This window comes from Musca vetustissima, unplaced genomic scaffold (assembly GCF_032173495.1).
Source record: "Musca vetustissima isolate MV318-11 ecotype Yass unplaced genomic scaffold, APGP_CSIRO_Mvet_v1 utg53898, whole genome shotgun sequence".
NCBI lineage: Eukaryota > Metazoa > Arthropoda > Insecta > Diptera > Muscidae > Musca > Musca vetustissima.
Genome location: NW_026885340.1, coordinates 23733 through 42288, shown reverse-complemented (window position 1 = coordinate 42288; position 18556 = coordinate 23733). Strand labels below are relative to the sequence as shown.

The 18556-nt window shown below is 36.5% G+C and overlaps 1 protein-coding gene across 1 annotated transcript; it reads right to left on the bottom strand.

The window, feature by feature from the left end:
* Positions 1-5217: 5217 nt before the first annotated feature.
* LOC133332568 (acyl-CoA Delta-9 desaturase-like) lies at positions 5218-11734 on the bottom strand. Its single transcript, XM_061540943.1, has 5 exons — positions 11721-11734; positions 7071-7342; positions 5923-6259; positions 5608-5793; positions 5218-5536 (listed from the first exon to the last, which is right to left on the bottom strand). Exons 1-5 carry the CDS (start codon positions 11732-11734, stop codon positions 5218-5220), a joined length of 1128 nt encoding a protein of 375 aa, XP_061396927.1.
* Positions 11735-18556: the final 6822 nt, after the last annotated feature.

Genomic DNA, 18556 nt, shown 5'->3' with positions numbered 1-18556 from the left:
TTCAATGGAAAGTCAAGTGGAAACAACATCTTGGAGCATTGTCTTTCCAATTTGAAAAGCTGCGGACAAGACCAACGCGCCTGGAAATTATCGGCTTATAGAACAAATCTTCTGTCACAAGCCAGCTAAGTAAGTAAGCATGGAACGCCAAGGGATATTTGAAAAAATTCAAACGGAGGCGCATAATATAGAAGATATGGCCAAATTGCATATATAGAATATATGCAATTTGCCCATTGGTAAAATAATCAGGTCTTCTTTTACGCCGTAGATTTAAATTTTTTAAAAACAAAGAAATTACATGGGATATTCGAAAAACATTCTAAGAACCGATATTGTTCATTTGCAAGAAATAATTGTGCAAAACATTTTATAGACTGTATTTTTCAATTGTATTGTTCTGAGTTCAATTACTTATTCATATTTGTGGTAAATAATATTGGCACATGTATTATATTATTATATACACACACTACAAAACGTTAGACACTTGATATTACCTATTATAGTATTATACCATTCAATGAACCTTCTAATACAAGGGTTTTAGTAAATAATATAAAAAACGTGACTTATAAAATATTGTTTTAAATTAAAAAAGAAAACGGAAATGTCGGCTCGCACTGCATATACCCTGCATCAGGGTATTGGAGTTTGATTTTGATCAGATTCGCAATTTGTATTTTTTAAGTGAATATGTAATTAATAAATATATTAAAATACAATATTTGAACATTTTTTTTCTAAAACGGATTATCAAAACCTGACAACAAACAATTCAAATACAAATTTCTTTGAATTTCATTTGTAGTTGGTTGTAGGAAATTTCTATTCGACAAATTGCGATTTTTTGTTACATACGAGGGATATATATATATCGCATATGATGACCCTTGCAAAATTAGTCTTTAGTCTTTGGTAAGCCTTGAAAAATTAGTCTTTAAAAAATCCACGCCTTTGGTAAGCCTTGAAAAATTAGTCTTTAAAAAATCCACGCCTTTGGTAAGCCTTGAAAAATTAGTCTTTAAAAAATCCACGCCTTTGGTAAGCCTTGAAAAATTAGTCTTTAAAAAATCCACGCCTTTGGTAAGCCTTGAAAAATTAGTCTTTAAAAAATCCACGCCTTTGGTAAGCCTTGAAAAATTAGTCTTTAAAAAATCCACGCCTTTGGTAAGCCTTGAAAAATTAGTCTTTAAAAAATCCACGCCTTTGGTAAGCCTTGAAAAATTAATCTTTAAAAAATCCACGCCTAGAGGTAGCCTTGAAAAATTAGTCTTTAAAAAATCCACGCCTTTGGTAAGCCTTGAAAAATTAGTCTTTAAAAAATCCACGCCTTTGGTAAGCCTTGAAAAATTAGTCTTTAAAAAATCCACGCCTTTGGTAAGCCTTGAAAAATTAGTCTTTAAAAAATCCACGCCTTTTAGTAAGCCTTTTGTAAGCCTTGAAAAATTAGTCTTTAAAAAATCCACGCCTTTGGTAAGCCTTGAAAAATTAGTCTTTAAAAAATCCACGCCTTTGGTAAGCCTTGAAAAATTAGTCTTTAAAAAATCCACACCTTTGGTAAGCCTTGAAAAATTAGTCTTTAAAAAATCCACGCCTTTGGTAAGCCTTGAAAAATTAGTCTTTAAAAAATCCACGCCTTTGGTAAGCCTTGAAAAATTAGTCTTGAAAAAGTCCACGCCTTTGGTAAGCCTTGAAAAATTAGTCCTTAAAAAATCCCCTAGATTTTTTCTTTTTTGCGTAGGGGATGATAGATACCAATCAACGGCTCTGGTTGGCTTTAACATGGCGAAGTCCAGGCTTATCTTGGTCCCTCTTTCATCTGAATTGTGGACACTGACCTCCCCGCGGTGCCACCTGGGGAGCTATTCTCATCACCCGATGAAATACTGAGCTAATATGTGCCACGAGTTCACCCATAAGTGGGTTTTCCCACTCTCGGAAAACCCAACCTTCTATGAAAAAAAACCAACCCCCTAATGTTGACGACCCCCGCAAAGGTATAAAGGACCACGATTTGCGAATCTGCACTTGGAATATGCGCACGTTGTACAGAACAAGCGCAGTGTTCGCTTTGGCGGATGTACTCAAGAAGTACAAAGCCGATATTATTACCTTACAGGAAATGCGATGGAAAGGGACAGGCGTAGGTAAATCAGACGATTACGCCCTGTATTATAGCTGCCATGAAACGAGACATGAATTTGGCTGTGGATTTATGGTCAACAGGAGAATAAAAGACCTCGTCTCCAGATTTACTCCAGTAGATGAGCGATTTGCTATAATCCTAATAAAAGCGAAGTTCTTCTACATCAGTCTCATTTGCGCCCATGCTCCGATCGAAGATAAAGATTAACAGACCAAACACATATATTACGAGCGCCAAGAAACATCATATGACCGTTGCCCTGGCCATGACATTAACATTCTGCTAGGAGATCTTAATGCAAAAATCGGAAGGGAAAATATCTTTGGTCCCACCGTCGGAAAATTCAGCCTTCATGAAGAAACATACGACAACGGCATGAGGTTGATTGCCTTCGCGGCAGCAAAAAACATGGTAGTTAGCTGCAGCAGATTCAAGCATATCGATGTACACAAGGCCACCTAGATCTCTCCTGATCAAGCAACGAGAAATCAAATTGATCAAGTTGTGATAGACGGAAGGCATTCATCCAGTGTTTTAGACGTCCGATCGACCCGAGGAGCGAATATCGATTCGGACCATTACCTTGTGGCAGCCAAGGTATGCACCCATCTTAATGTGGCAGCAAAGGTGCGATCTAACATAACACGGAAACTCGACGTCGAAAAGCTGCAAACACAACAGGTAGCCGAGGCCTACTCCGCTCAACTTACCCATCTGCTTGAAGAAAGCACTTCTTGTCCCGATAATAGTATAGAAGCACAATGACAATGAATTGCACACTCCCTACAAAGTGCAGCAAAAGCAACACTTGGGTACCAAAGATCACCATCAAGAAATCTGTGGTACTATCAGGAGTGTCGTAATGATACTGATGTGAAAAACAAAGCGTATAGGGCAACCCTGCAGACAGTAGCAACACGTTATGCTTTGGAGAATTTTTGGGAGAAAAGGAGAGAGGAAAAACGTGTTTTCAGAAAAAAGAAGAAAGAAAAAGAAAAACGTGAGCGTGAGCAAATCGAGATGTACAGGAGTCAGAATGAAGTCCGGAAATTTTACCAACGAGTAAAACACCAAACTGAAGGCTTTGGTGCAGGCACATCCTCCTGTAGAGATGAAGAAGGAAACCTGGTGACAGATACATACAGAGTGTTGAGGATCTGGAAGGAGCATTTTGAAAAGCTCCTGGTATCAAATAGTGGCGTTGAAGAAGATAACCCAGAACCAATAAGAGATGATGGCATGGAGTGTATACCACCTAGCCAAGATGAGGTCATAACAGCAATTAATCGGCTCAAGAACAACAAAGCAGCAGGCCGAACTATTCAAAACTGGTGGCCAGATGCTGGTCAGGAGCATGCACCAGCTGATTAGTACAATTTGGCTAGATGAATACATGCCCAATGATTGGAACCTCCGCATCCTGTGTCCCGTGCACAAAAAAGGAGACAAGACGATATGTGCCAACTATAGAGGAATAAGTCTCCTTCCCATCGCATATAAAGTGCTATCCAGTGTGCTGTGTGAACGATTGAAGCCAATGGTCAATGACATCATTGGACCATACCAATGCGGCTTCAGACCTGGCAAATCCACCATTGACCAGATTTTCACTTTCACGCCAAATCCTGGAAAAGACCCACGAAAAACACATCGGCACATACCACCTATTTGTCGACTATAAAGCCGCATTCGACAGCCATATCCGTTCAGAGGTGTTTAAAGCCATGCCTGCCATCGGCATTCCGGCGAAATTAGTACGGCTATATAATAACTTTAAATGGCACAAGGTCAGCAGTTAAAGTAGGAAAGGACCTATCGGAGCCCTTCAATACCGAACGAGGATTCAGACAAGGTGACAGCTTGTCGTGTGATCTTTTTAACATCCTGCTGGAAAAGGTCATACGAGACGCTAAGGTGAACAGAAATGACACTCAGTACACCAAACAACACATGTTACTCGCCTACGCCGATGACATCGATATAATGGGTCGAACATTGTGAGCAGTAACAGCCACCTTTGAACAAATTGAAAAGGAGTCTGCCAAAGTGTGTCTGGCAGTAAACGACGAGAAGACCAAGCTGATGGTATCAACGCGCAAGACGTCCAGTAGACTCGGACCAACTGTGGAACTTGAGAACTACAGCTTCGAGGTAGTTAAAGACTTCACATACCTTCGTAACGCCATAAATTAAACGAATGTCATCAGTTTTGAAATTCGGAGAAGGATTGTGATGGCCAACAGATGCTACTATGTTGTAAGTAAGCAATTTAGACACAAGGCCACTTCCTGCCAGACCAAACTCACACTTTACAAGACGCTGATGCTACCCGTGCTATTATATGGATCTGAAGCATGGGTACTTGCGCAAGCTGATGAGGCAGCTCTTGGGGTGTTTGAAAGAAAAATTCTCCGAAAGATCTACGGCCGATCTGTGTCGACGGTGAGTATCGGTGTCGAATCAACAACGAGCTTTACAATTTATACGCGGACATCGACATAGTCAGTCGTATTGAGCTGCAGCGACTACGGTGGCTAGGCCATGTTGTGCGGATTAATGAGAATGCCCCAGCTCAAAAGGCATATAAAAACGACCCTACTGATGGTTCCCGTAGAAGGGGAAGGCCACGAATTAGATGGAAAGACCAAGTAGAAAATAACTTCTTGGAAAGTGGTCTTCCAAATTGGTGGATTTGCGCACAAGACCGACGAGCTTGGAAATCTTTTTTAAGCTCGGCTTATGGAACAACCGTTCTGTAACAAGCCAGCTAAGTAAGTAAGATTTTTTTAATACAGAATTCATTATTTTTTATGTTTTTTAATTTTTTTATTTAATGTAATAAGTGAATAAATCATATAAAACTAATTTTCTTAAAAACTATAACCTGTTTCTATAAATACATATAATGTATAACAAAACCATTATGTCCAGGTTCAAAGATATATATTAGATGATAATGGAATATACGACGAACCATAATTTGAAAAAAAAATTATCGAAAAACTTAAACATAAATATATAAATACTAACAATAACATGTGTTGTGATGGTGTGTGTGTGCTCCCATCTCATTTGTCCTTCTTGTTAACAATGATAGCAGCATCAATTTCATCTTTACTCTGATCCTTATCACCCCAACCCCATATGGGATGGCTGCCATCGCCGGTACGTTGAACACGTTTCTTAATAATTTCATCGGAAACTGTTTTCAGATCATAGGCCCAACCGATTTTGGCAAAGAAATCCAAAAAGGCGGTGGTATAATTGAAGGCATAATCACCCAATTCAGAGGTCTTGTAATCCCAGGGGAAGACGTGATGATAGTTGTGCCAACCTTCACCCAAGGTCAAAAAGGCAATGAAGCTATTTTCAGCGGGATTGTAGGATCTATAAAATAAGGGAAAGGGATGGTTAAAATAAATATTTCTCTCTCTGAGGATGGATGGGGTCCAACTTACTTGTCATAGGGTCTGCTGCCATATTTGTGGCCAGCACTGTTAATCAACCAGGCAGAGTTGAGTAGGAAACACCAACGTAGCATAACACAGATGTGCCAGGAGTTGGAGAAGGTCTCATTGAAGAAATACATTGGGGCAATGGCTGGCAAGATGAAGCAGGCAATGGGCATCAGGAAATAATAGTATCTACAAAATAGAAAAAAGAAAATTGGTCAAAAAAAAAAATTAGCCAAATAAAAAATTTCAAAATATATCCCAGAAACTATTTTGAAATTCTTTTTGTGTTTTTTATATTTCGAAAAAAGTTGTACTCACTTATGTTGGAACATAACAATGGGATCAGCTTCCAAATCGGACATATCAATGGTCTTGCCCTTGGCCTTAACTTCGGGATGTTTTTTGCACATCAACCAACCAATGTGCGAGAAGAACATACCACGTGTGGCATTATGAGGATCAGCATCGGTCTCAGAGAACTTATGATGTACACGATGATCACGGGCCCAGACATATACGGAATTTTGGAAAGCGATGGTATTGAAAATAATCAACATAATACGCATAGGCAAATTGGCTTTATAGGCACGATGGGCCCACAAACGATGGGCAGCAGCAGTTATACCAAAGCCAGTAATGTAAGTAAGGAGAGTACCTGCGGGAAAAGAAAGAGAGGTTAATACCCTTGAAAAAATATTCTTCAAAAGACCCTACGCTTTGAACCCTGAAAAATATTGTTTAAAAGACCCTAGACTTTTATGGCCCTTGAAAAAATATTCTTTAAAAATTCTAGGCTTTTATGGCAATTGAAAAAAAAAATATTCTTTAAAAGACCCTAGACATTTATGACCCCTGAAAAATATTTTTTAAAAAACCATAGAATTGTATGGCCCCTGAAAAAATATTCTTAAAAAGACCCTAGACTTTTATGACCCCTGAAAAAATATTCTTTAAAAAAAATCCAAGCCTTTGGTAAGCCTTGAAAAAATATTCTTTAAAAAATCTTGGACTTGTATGACCCTTGAAAAAATATTCTTTAAAAATTTTAGACTTGTATGACCTTTGAAAAAATATTCTTAAAAAAATCTTAGCCTTGTATGACCCTTGAAAAAATATTCTTTAAAATCCACTCCATTGGTAAGCCTTGAAAAAATATTCTTTAAAAAATACACGCCTTTTTCTTTAAAAAAAACCCACGCCTTTGGTAACCCTTTAAAAAATATTCTTTGGAAAATCCACGCCTTTGGTAACCCTTGAAAAAATATTCTTTGGAAAATCTACGCCTTTGGTAACCCTTGAAAAAATATTCTTTAAATAATCCAACGCCCTTGGTAAGCCTTGAAAAATATTATTTAAAAAATGTACGCCTTTGGTAACACTGAAAAAAAATCTTAAATAGCCTTTGAGCAAAAATTTTTGTATTTTTTTTAATAATTTAAAATATATGTAATTTTTTTTCTACATACCCAAAACATTTGTCTGCCACTTGGCTGAGGTACACATCAAATACACGCCATAAAACGATGCTGCATACACATAAACAAAACCAATAACATTTATCCATACAATTTCCAATTTTCGCTCATCGGCCTTTTTAAAGGTTTCAATATTTTTCGCCAAACCTCCGTCAACGGTTTCAGCCTCCTGCTCGGACAGGACACCGGTGGCGGTATTTTCAAAAACCTTGGCGATAGGTTCATTTTCGGTAACGGTGGTGGTGGCGTTTGGTGGCATATTGCTAAAAAGGTAATAAACAAAATAATTTATAATTAATTCAAATAAATAATTTTTATATTTATAAAAAATATTTGAAAAAAATATATTTTTTTTAAATATTAGTGTGGTGCTTTTTAATTTCCTTCTTTATCTTATTCTGATTTAATGTTATGTTATTTAAAGCAAGCAAAGCTCTTGTTTACAAGCAATTGCTTCAACAATTTCTGTAGCATACTTTTAGGCGTATTGCAATAAAGTGCATGTGGAGACTTTTCGCATTTCAAAGGTAATATTTCAGAATGCTTGTTAATGGAAATGAACTGAAAAAATGTGTATTAAAAAATCCAAACTAACAGCAGATATACTTCTTGAAAAAATATATTAAAAAAATCAATGTAGTAGCTGATAAACGAGTTAAAAAATGTATTTAAAAAATCCACGCGTATAGAGACTTATATTTAAACAAATTATTTTTAAATTTAAATTTATTCTAAAAAAAAAAACAATTTACAGTAAATATATCTGGTCAAAAATATTTTTAAAAATGGAGGCATATATTGAAGATAGCTATTTTTAAATAAAAAATCAAGCGAATAACCACCTCCACTATGAGGTGGTCATTCAAAGTACCTAAAATCGATAGAGATTTATATACTGGGGGTTAGGTCATGATAAATTCAGCCTGAAGAAAACGAAATACCAAAACTACAGGCACTCAGGTTGGAAAATTTACTCACGACCCAATGACATATGGGACCCTTTGTATGGTAGCTTTGTACCTTAAAAATGTTCCAAGGATCGTTGGAATTTATCATGACCTCCAGTATTTAAAATCTATCGATTTTAGGTACTTTGAATGACCACCTAGTGGAGGGTAGATTCACATCTAGGATCTATTCCGAAATTTAGGACAATATTCATAGAGTGAATATTCAAACTCCACACAATATGAAAATGTGCAAGGTACCCTAACCTAATAAGTGAGCCATTACTGATCATTTATGCTACCCAGAAAAAAGAAGAAAGATCAAGAAAGACGTGAGCGTGAGGGGCAAATCGAGATATGCAGGAGTCAGAATGAAGTCCGGAAATTTTACCAACAAGTAAAAGACCAAAAAAGACGAAAGCTTTGGTACAGGCACATCTCCCTGTAGAGATGAAGATGGTATTAGATACAGATGGCGTAGTGAGGATCTGGAAGGGGCATTTTACAAAGCTTCTCGTATCAAACAGTGGCGGTGAAGAAAATACCCCAGAACCAATGAAAGATGACCGTATAGAGTGTATACCACCTAGCCAAGATGAGGTCGCAATCAATCCGCTCAAGAATAATAAATAATAAAGCAGCGGAGGAACTATTCAAGACCGGTGGTCAAATGCTGGTCAGGAGCATGCACCAGCTGATCAGTACAAATTGGCTAGTGGAATGCATGCCCAATGATTGGAACCTCAGCATCATGTGTCCCGTGCACAAAAACAGAGGCAAGACGATATGTGTCAATTATAGAGGAATAAGTATCCTTCCCATTGCATGTAAAGTGCTACCCAGCGTGCTGTGTGAACGACTGAAGCCAATTGTCAATGCCACTATTTGACCATACCAATACGGCTTCAGACCTTAAAAATTGACCATAGATCAGATTTTCACACTGCGCCAAATACTGGAAAATACCCACGAAAAACACATCGATACATTTCACATATTAGTTCGACAGCCCTATACGTTCAGATGTGTTTAAAGCCATTTCTGCGCTTGACATTCCTGCAAAATTAATAAGGCTATGCAGGATAACTCTAACTGGTACAAGATCGGCAGTTAAAGTCGGAAAGGACCTCTCGGAGCCCTTTAATACCGAATGAGGATTCAGACAAGCTGACAGTTTATCGTGTGATCTTTTTAACATCCTGTTGGAAAAGATTCAAATGTGAACACAAATGGAACTCTGCACACCAAACAACACATGTTACGCGCTTACGCCGATGACATCGACATTAGGGGCCGAACATAGCAGGCGGTAACAGCCACCTCTGAACAAAGTGATAAGGAGTTTGCCAAAATGGATCTGGCAGTAAATGTCGAGAAGACCAAGTTGATGAAATCAACGCGCAAGACGTCAAGTAGACTCGAACCAACTGTGAAACTTGAAAACGACAGCTTCGAGATAGTCAAAGATTTTATATTCCTCGGTATCGCCATAATTAAAACTATTGACATCAGATTTGAAAATCGGAGAAGAATAGTGTTGGCCAAAGGCCAAGGCCACCACTGACAGACCAAACTCACACTTTACAAGACGCTGATATTACCCGTGCTGTTATATGGATCTGAAGCATGGGTACTTGCGCAAGCAGATGAGGCAGATCTTGGAGTGTTTGAGAGAAAAATTTTCCGAAAGATCTATCGACCGATATGCGTCGACGGTGAATATTGCCGTCGAATGAACCATGAGCTGTACCATTTATTCTTGGACATCGACATAGTCAGACGTATCGAGCTGCAGCGACTTCGATCCCTAGGCCATATTGTGCGAATGGATGAGGATGCCCCAGCCTGAAAGGTATATAAAAGCGAGCCATCTGATGCTTCACGCAGAAGGGGAAGGCCGCAAATTCGATGGAAAGATCAAGTGTAGTATGTCATATCAGAACATGGTATTTCAAATTGAAAAAAACTACGCACACGATCGACGCGCATGGAAATTTTTTGTTATGCTCGGCTTATGAAACAAATGTTCTGTCTCGAGCCAACTAAGAAGAAGAGGAATATTTGCTACCTATTGATAATCGAAAATATTAAATTGTAGCCAATTGGGTTGAAAAAAGTGCCCAAACTCCCCATTACACCAAATGTTGGAGTGGTAAGAACCAGAAATACAAAAATTCAGCCAATTCGATTGAAAAGTTTCCAAAATTGGAAAAACTGCGCACAAGATTGACACGCATGGAATTTTTTTTTTTAAGTTCGGCTTATGGAACAAAAACTGAAAAATAAAAAAATGGGGTCTATTCTAAACCAAGGACGAATATTGATAATTTTTTGTAGGAGTATTTTTCTTTTTTGCAATTTTTTTTTTTTTTTTTTGGACTACGAGAACCAAAAATACAATTCGACAATTCGATTGAAAGCAGCTCCCAAAATCCCGAAACTTCGTTTCATATTGATAATTTTCAGTAGGAATATTAAAAAACATACCCAAAGCTCTTTTATTATCATCTTCGCGATTTCAATAGACAGAGATAAGTCAGGCAAACGGAAATTGCCAAGTCAATTTAGAATTTTATTGTGATCATGAGGTATTCGACAAATGTTTCGAGGTGTACACAGTCCATATTATGTTCGAGAGCATAAAAATCCAACCCTTATAGCTCTAATAGATCTTAAAAATGTCTTCGAGTAGCTCAGATAACTGTCGAACCATGATTAATAACTATACAAGGTAGTTTCATTTGAGAAATTGATAATGGCAACCCTTCTTAATATGGAATTTATATATCAATTTCAAATTAAATGAAAAATAAATTCCATAAAATGTTACGCATGGCGATTAGCAAATTTTCAACAAATTAAAAAATATATATTTTAAAGCTCCACACTGTTCTCAATATTTAACTAAGAATGTTGGAATTTGTATTTCTAGGTTTTATAGGCAGGGAACTTAAAAATATTAATTCAAAAATTTTTGCCACTGGACACAAGCTTTGCGTACATTTCGAAGGTAGATATTTTCGTTTAAATTTTGAAAGCTAAATGTTGTCACAAGCAAATGTATGAAAAAAATTGGAAACATATGACAGCATGAGACTACCTTGTATAGTTACGCTATGCTCTCGAACAAAATCAATCGACACTTACAACTGAAGTGTTCTTAAATAACATTTTAAAATATTCGATCGCATAACTGTTGAAAAAAAATTTTATAGAATCGATGATTTTAAGTCTTTAAAATAAATTTTTAAAAATCCGCTCGTATAGTTTAGATAATTGTTGAACAAATATCTTTTAACAAATCCACGCTTATAATTTAAATAGGTTTTGAAAAAAATTACAAGTTTATTTTTTTTAATCAACACTTTAAAAAGTTTTTGTTATTGATGTTTAGTTCCTCCCCTTCTCTCTGTTCTTCATGATTCAAATTTCCTTTGCATTGACATTAATTTTTATACACATTCATTTCCTGACGTCACTATTTTTCAAAGGTGATATTTACTATTATGCTGAGTGATGCACTTTAAAAAAATAGTAATAAAAACAAATATTGTTTATTTTCTTAAAATGTGCTAGGCACATTAAAATATTTACTAAGCACTTTTTGGTTGACAATTTCTACAACTTCGCAAAAACAACAACTAAACAATAATCACTACAGCAAAAAAACTATTCACTTAAAATGCAAACTCACTTTTCGCGACCCATTTTATTCTTGAAACGTCTGGGCACAACAAAGATCAGGTGTCAACTAATCACAGTGTAATGAATGATGCGTCATATCATAGGTGTTCTCTATACATGGTGGTAGTGGCCCTACTCCACAACAATGTAATGGAATTTCTCCTTGAAACAACCTTTAATAATATTAACGCTTCATGTGAGATTAAGTTGACCAAAATTATGATTTTGGTTGGGAGTGGACGTTATGGTCCGATGGACACATCTTTCACAATGACCTAATTGACAATTGTCAAAATACTCATTAAGTGAAGAACTACGACTAGGGGTAGGTCCGAATTAATAAAACTTTAATGAATAATTAATTAAACAAATTTCAAATTTGCAACGAAGCGGACCAAATTATTAACCAAAAAAAGCGGATTTTCAAAATATCTTCCCAAGGGCCTACACTAGGCATGTATTTTTTAAAGAATATTTTTTCAAGGCCCATCCTTACAAGGCGTGGATTTTTTTAAAGAATATTTTTTCAAGGGCCATCCATACAAGGCGTGGATTTTTTAAGAAATATTTTTCTCAAGGGCCATCCATACAAGGCGTGGATTTTTTAAAGAATATTTTTTCAAGGGCCATCCATACAAGGCGTGGATTTTATTAAAGAATATTTTTTCAAGGGCCATCCATACAAGGCGTAGATTTTTTAAATAATATTTTTTTCAAGGTCCATCCATACAAGGCGTGGATTTTTTTAAAGAATATTTTTCCAAGGGCCATCCATACAAGGCGTGGTTTTTTTAAGGATATTTTTTCAAGGCCCATCCATACAAGGCGTGGATTTTTTAAAGAATATTTTTTCAAGGGCCATCCATACAAGGCGTGGATTTTTTTAAGGAATATTTTTTCATGGGCCATCCATAAAAGGCGTGGATTTAAAAAAAATCAAGGACAATAACAAGTCGAGGATTTTTAAAAAATATTTGTTAAATTAAAAAAACATATTCAATTATCGATTTACTTTGGTGTGCCGTAAACCAAAACTTTACTTTCCTAAACTAATATTTAACAAAAGCAAATTAAATTTTCATAATATTATTATGAATATATCGATTTTGAAATCGATTCGATTTTGTAGCAGGTCATTGTCCGATAATGGCCTTTAGGAAAATTTTGCCGAACATAATTTGCAAACCATGAGGTTTGTATAACATAACTTTTGTTTTTTATTATTTATTTAGGTTTCGTTTTTTATTTTGTTATGACTGTAACCTATTGGTTTCAAAATAGGCCAAAGTCCGATTATTTCCTTCGGAAATAACCCCCAACAATTTATTTGACAAATAGATGAATATTTTTTTCAAATATTTCGGAATTTTGGAATAAAATAAATTGCATAATTCACATAACACGGTTGTTGTTGTTGTTAATATTGTTATGCTTTATGCTTCCCGGCATTGGCTATGGACCAAACCCTCAAAAAAATAAATAAATAAAGAGGTCACATAGTCAAACAAGATTTAGCATTGCCTCATACAATAACGGATTGGTGGTGAGGAAGGGGACGACGACGATATGTTGACATTGAATAATAAATAAAAGAGAAAAGGTTTTTTTGTCTGCGGCACCACAGACATACACCTACCTAATGATCATCAGCAACACCATTACCTCCACTTCGAATCTCAACAGCTTCTTACAAACTATACTTAAATATTTATGTACATCTACATAATCAATAGCGGGGTTTTGTGAAATGTTTTTTTTTCGAAGTTTAAACAAACATCTTCAAACATTTAAATATGACTGTCTTCAAACATTTAAATATGTATGTGTGTTTTTGTATGTTTGTCTTGCGGATATGCTAGTAGTCGTCTAGCATCGACTCACCCTCCATAGTCTCATAACATTTTGCATTAATTTTGAAGATCAATGAATGGACTGACCACATCAGATAGCCTTTTGTGAAATACAAAAATACCATTCATTAAAATTAAATATTTTTTTTTCAAATTTTGACAATACAAAAATCGAATTTCATTATCTAATTTGAATAAATGTTGAGTATTATGTGAAAGGGGTGAGGAGGGATTGCGATGCCCTTAGGTCATGAAATACTTATGGCGGTTGAATGGAGTTTATTATGTGTTTGATATTGGGTAATTAATTGGTTCAGATTTGTATGACCTATATAGTGAATATATAGGTTAGATTTATGATGAATAATCTTCATTTGGGATTTAAAATTTCCTACGCAGGATAAACACAAAGTCAACTTTTTTATCTGAATAGCCAGTAATAAAAATGTCATCCAAATGATGACAGTGATAAAAATGTCATCCCGGAAATTCAACGTTCAAATTTCTCTTTTGGGATTTGGCGCCCAACAGCAACGAACCATAACAGACATCAATATACAGAAATGTAAGTTAAAGTACGATGCATTTTGTTCATAAAGGCATGAAAGAATACAAATTAATCTCTCTTTTTAAATTCTGAGACAAAATTTTACAGTGGCTTGTAATAGGATAGGTGTACGATGACCTGATTAAGGGCCAACGGATAATAGTATCTCACGTAATGTTGTAGATGAGTATCAGTCAAAACAGTCGTCGACATATATCAGAAGTATATTTCTGGATGGACATTATTCGCCTGGGATTTAAGATTTCCACCTTAAGATAACAACTAAATCGGCTTGCAAATCTCTTTACCTTGTAATCCCAGTAATACGAAAATTCAACGTTGAGCCTTTAACTTTAATATTGGAAGTTTGGAACTTCAAAATTAAAGTTGAAGGCTTATCGTTGGATTTTCGTACCTATATGGACCTTGGTGCACCGAAAGGTTACCTTTTGTTCTAATGCATGGTAAACATACATAGTAAATATGCGATTGTCTCCATCCTTTTTTGAACTTCTGTGATCAAATCTAGCAATGTCCAGAAATTTTGCCAACGAGTAAAACACCAAACCGAATGCTTTCCTCCTTATATATGACATTTCCTCCCTTATATATGAAGATCTGATGACAGATACTGATAGCATGCTGAGGATCTGGAAGGAACATTTTGCAAAACTTCTGGTATCAAATAGTAAAGGTTAAGAAGGTACCCCAAAACCAATGACGGCATAGATTGTATACCACCTCGCCAAAATGAGGTCAGAATAGCAATTAATCGGCTGAAGAATAATAAAGCAGCTGGTGAATAGTATGAGCTTGATCCGCCTCTCGCCAGATCAAGCTCACACTCTTCAAGATGCTGCATGGGTACTTGCGCAAGCAGATGAGCCAGTTCTTGAGAGAAAAAATCTATGGACCTATCGAGTCGACAGTGTATATCGCCGTTGAATAAACCATGAGTTGTACCATCTATTCTCGGACATCGACATAGTCAGACGTATCGAACTGCAACGATTACGTTGACTGGGTCATGTATTGAGAGGATGCCACTGCTCATATGCCAAATCAGTGAGCCCACAGATGGTTTACGTAGAAGGGAAGGTCACGAATTCAATGAAAATATTAAGTGGAAGACAAATTGGAAGAGCTGCACACAAGACCGACGCGCCTGGAGATCTTTTGTAAGCTCGGCTTATGGAACAAAATATACTGTCTGCTTATCCGTCTGTTGAAATTACGATACATTGCTACTTCTACTCCTAGGATGATTGATAATGAAAATGGGATATATCGGTCCATTATATGTATATGCCATATACATATAATGTACCCCAATATTCATTATTTTAGGAATTTTTGTCACGTTTTTCAACCGAATTAATTGTCGTTTAAATTGGATATAATTCAAATTGGATTAAAATTGGATATAATTAGACATATAGGTTTTTATTGGGCGCCACATATTTTTAATGACGGTTTACGTTTCGGTATAGCCATTTTTAAGGTATTCCCAACTTGAGTATCTATTTTCTCCTGGTAGCAATATACCATGACATAATACCCTTTTAAATGTCCCCATCGATTTTCGCCACTTTAAATGTTCAACTCATGGGGGAGATCGATTTTAGGTACTTTACATGTCCAGCTCATGGTGGAGATCGATTTTAGGTACTTTACATATCCAGCTCATGGTGGAGGCTATAAAAAGTTCAATCCTGACGAACATAACGACAATTTTATTTTGTTATAAAATATTTTTAAAAACATTTTATTGTTTTCAATTCACTTCAAACATTTGCATTGGATTCGCAGCTCTATATCTCAGTTCCACATTAAGTAAAAAATAATAATCCATTGTGTTTTGACAAAAATAATAAAAAGTCTTTGTTTATTTTTTCATTTTTTTTCAAAATTTAAAAAAATGTCCATGATGTGGGTATTTCTTTCATTTCAGTATTTACACTTGATATTGAGTCTTTGATTTTAGCCCTGAAGGCACTCTTGACTTATTAACACACACACTAACACTTTCACATCTATTAATTGTATTGTGGTCTTTATGTTTTTTTTCTTTCTTTTTTCGATTTATTTGTTAACTTACAATTTGTTTTATAAAAATAATTATATTCAGCTGTTAATTTCTGTGTTTGGGATTTTGAGTTTTTACAGCGACTGAACGCACTGACTGAACTTGTGCTGTCGACTTATTTCAATCGACTGATAAATGTTTACCGTTGTAGCATCCAACTAATATGGCTTTTTTTCGGTCGATTTGGTCGGCTAGGTGAAGATTTTGAAAATTCGGTGTCGTCGACGTCGTTGCATTAACATAATTGACCGATGATGATGATGATCATCATCAAGATGAAGATGACGAGATGCTGCTGCTGAAAACTATTGCTGTTTTTTGTGGTTGATTTTGGTGGTCGAGGCAATGTTGTTGTTGTATTTATTATTAATTAAATATTCCCCATACTAACACCTAGAGAAATAAAAACCAAATGGATTTCTTCTTTTTTCCCTTACCATTTTGTATATGTGTGAGTGCATTTAATATTATGTGAACATGACCACCCCAATAGTTTGTCAAACTCAGGTTGAATACAAAAGATTTTTGTTCTGCAAGTTTTTTTTTTATTTTAAATCTTATTAAGTATAGAGACAATGTTTTGACATTAATAGGCGTCAGATACCTATCATTACCAATAATTACTCCTCTTGATGAAATCTATACGAATTTTCACACAATTATAATTGTGCGGTGTATGAAATTGGTCACACGTACACATATCTATGTAAATTACAAATTGTTTTTCTTTTAAATAAATTATGTTTAATTAGAAATAATTATTTATTTATAGTAGGACGAAAAAATATGAAATCCGACATAGTTGATTTTTTTGTGTAGAACTGAGAACCCAAAATGGGTGCCGTAGGAGATGATAGGTATGAAGCAACGTCCCCGATTGGTTTTAACATGGCAAAGCCCAGGCTTATTTTGGTCCCGTCTTCATCTCAATTGTGGGCACTGACCTTCCCGCGGTGTCACCTGGGGTAGCTATTTTCATCACCCGTAGACATAGAGAGGTGATATGTGCCGCGAGTTCACCCATAAGAACTATTAAAAAATGTTGGCGACCCTTGCAAACGTATAAAAGACCACGGTCTGCGAATCTGCACTTGGAATGTGCGCACGTTGTACAAAACAGGCACAGCTTTCGCTTTGGCGGATTTACTAAAGAAGTACAAAGACGATATTATTGCCTTACAGAAAATGCGATGGAAAGGGACAGGCGTAAGTAAATCAGACGATTACACACTGTATTATAGCTGACATGAAACGAGACATGAATTTGGCTGCGGATTTATGGTTCATAGGAGAATAAAAGACCTCGTCTCCAGATTCACTCCAGTAGATGAGCGAATTGCTATAATCCGTATAAAAGCGAAGTTCTTCTACATCAGTCTTATTTGCGCCCATGCTCCGAAGGAAGACATAGATGAACAGACCAAAGACATATATTACGAGCGCCTAGATGCAGCGGGTGGCATAGGGGATGATAGATACCAAGCAACGGCTCTGATTGGCTTTAAGATGGCGAAGTCCAGGCTTATCTTGGTCCTTCTTTCATCTCAATTGTGGACACTGACCTCCCAGCGGTGCCACCTGGGGAGCTATTTTCATCACCCGATGAAATAGTGAGCTAATATGTGCCGCGAGTTCACCCATAAGAACTATACAAAATGGGTTGAGGCGTTGGGTTAGTTGCCCACTCTCGGAAAACCCAACCTACTATGAAAAAACAAAGAAAAAGAAAACCAAACCCCCTTAATGTTGGCGACCCCCGCAAACGTATAAAAGACTACGGTCTGCGAATCTGCACTTGGAATGTGTGCACGTTGTCAAGAACAGGCGCAGTGTTCGCTTTGGCGGATGTACTCAAGAAGTACAAAGCCGATATTATTGCCTTACAGGAAATGCGATGGAAAGGGACAGTTGTAAGTAAATCAGACGATTACGCCCTGTATTATAGCTGTCATGAAACGAGACATGCATTTGGCTGCGGATTCATGGTCAACAGGAGAATAAAAGACCACGTCTCCAGATTCACTTCAGTAGCTGAGCGAATTGCTATAATCCGTATAAAAGCAAAGTTCTTCTACATCAGTCTTATTTGCGCCCATGCTCGAAGGAAGACATAGATGAACATACAAAGGCATATTTTACGAGCGCCTAGAAGCAGCGGGTGGCGTAGGATATGATAGATACCAAGCAACGGTTCTGATTGGCTTTAACATGGCGAAGTCCAGGCTTATCTTGGTCCCTCTTTCATCTCAATTGCGGACACTGACCTCCCCGCGGTGCCACCTGGGGAGCTATTCTCATCACCCGATGGAATAGTGTGCTAATATGTGCCGCGACTTCACCCATAAGAACTATAAAAAAATATG

Coding starts and splice junctions, on each gene's coding strand:
- LOC133332568 (XM_061540943.1), bottom strand. Junction 5,794..5,922: donor ATTGTTATGTTCCAACATAA/GTGAGTACAACT, acceptor TCTATTTTGTAG/ATACTATTATTTCCTGATGC. Junction 5,537..5,607: donor GGCAGCAGACCCTATGACAA/GTAAGTTGGACC, acceptor CTTATTTTATAG/ATCCTACAATCCCGCTGAAA.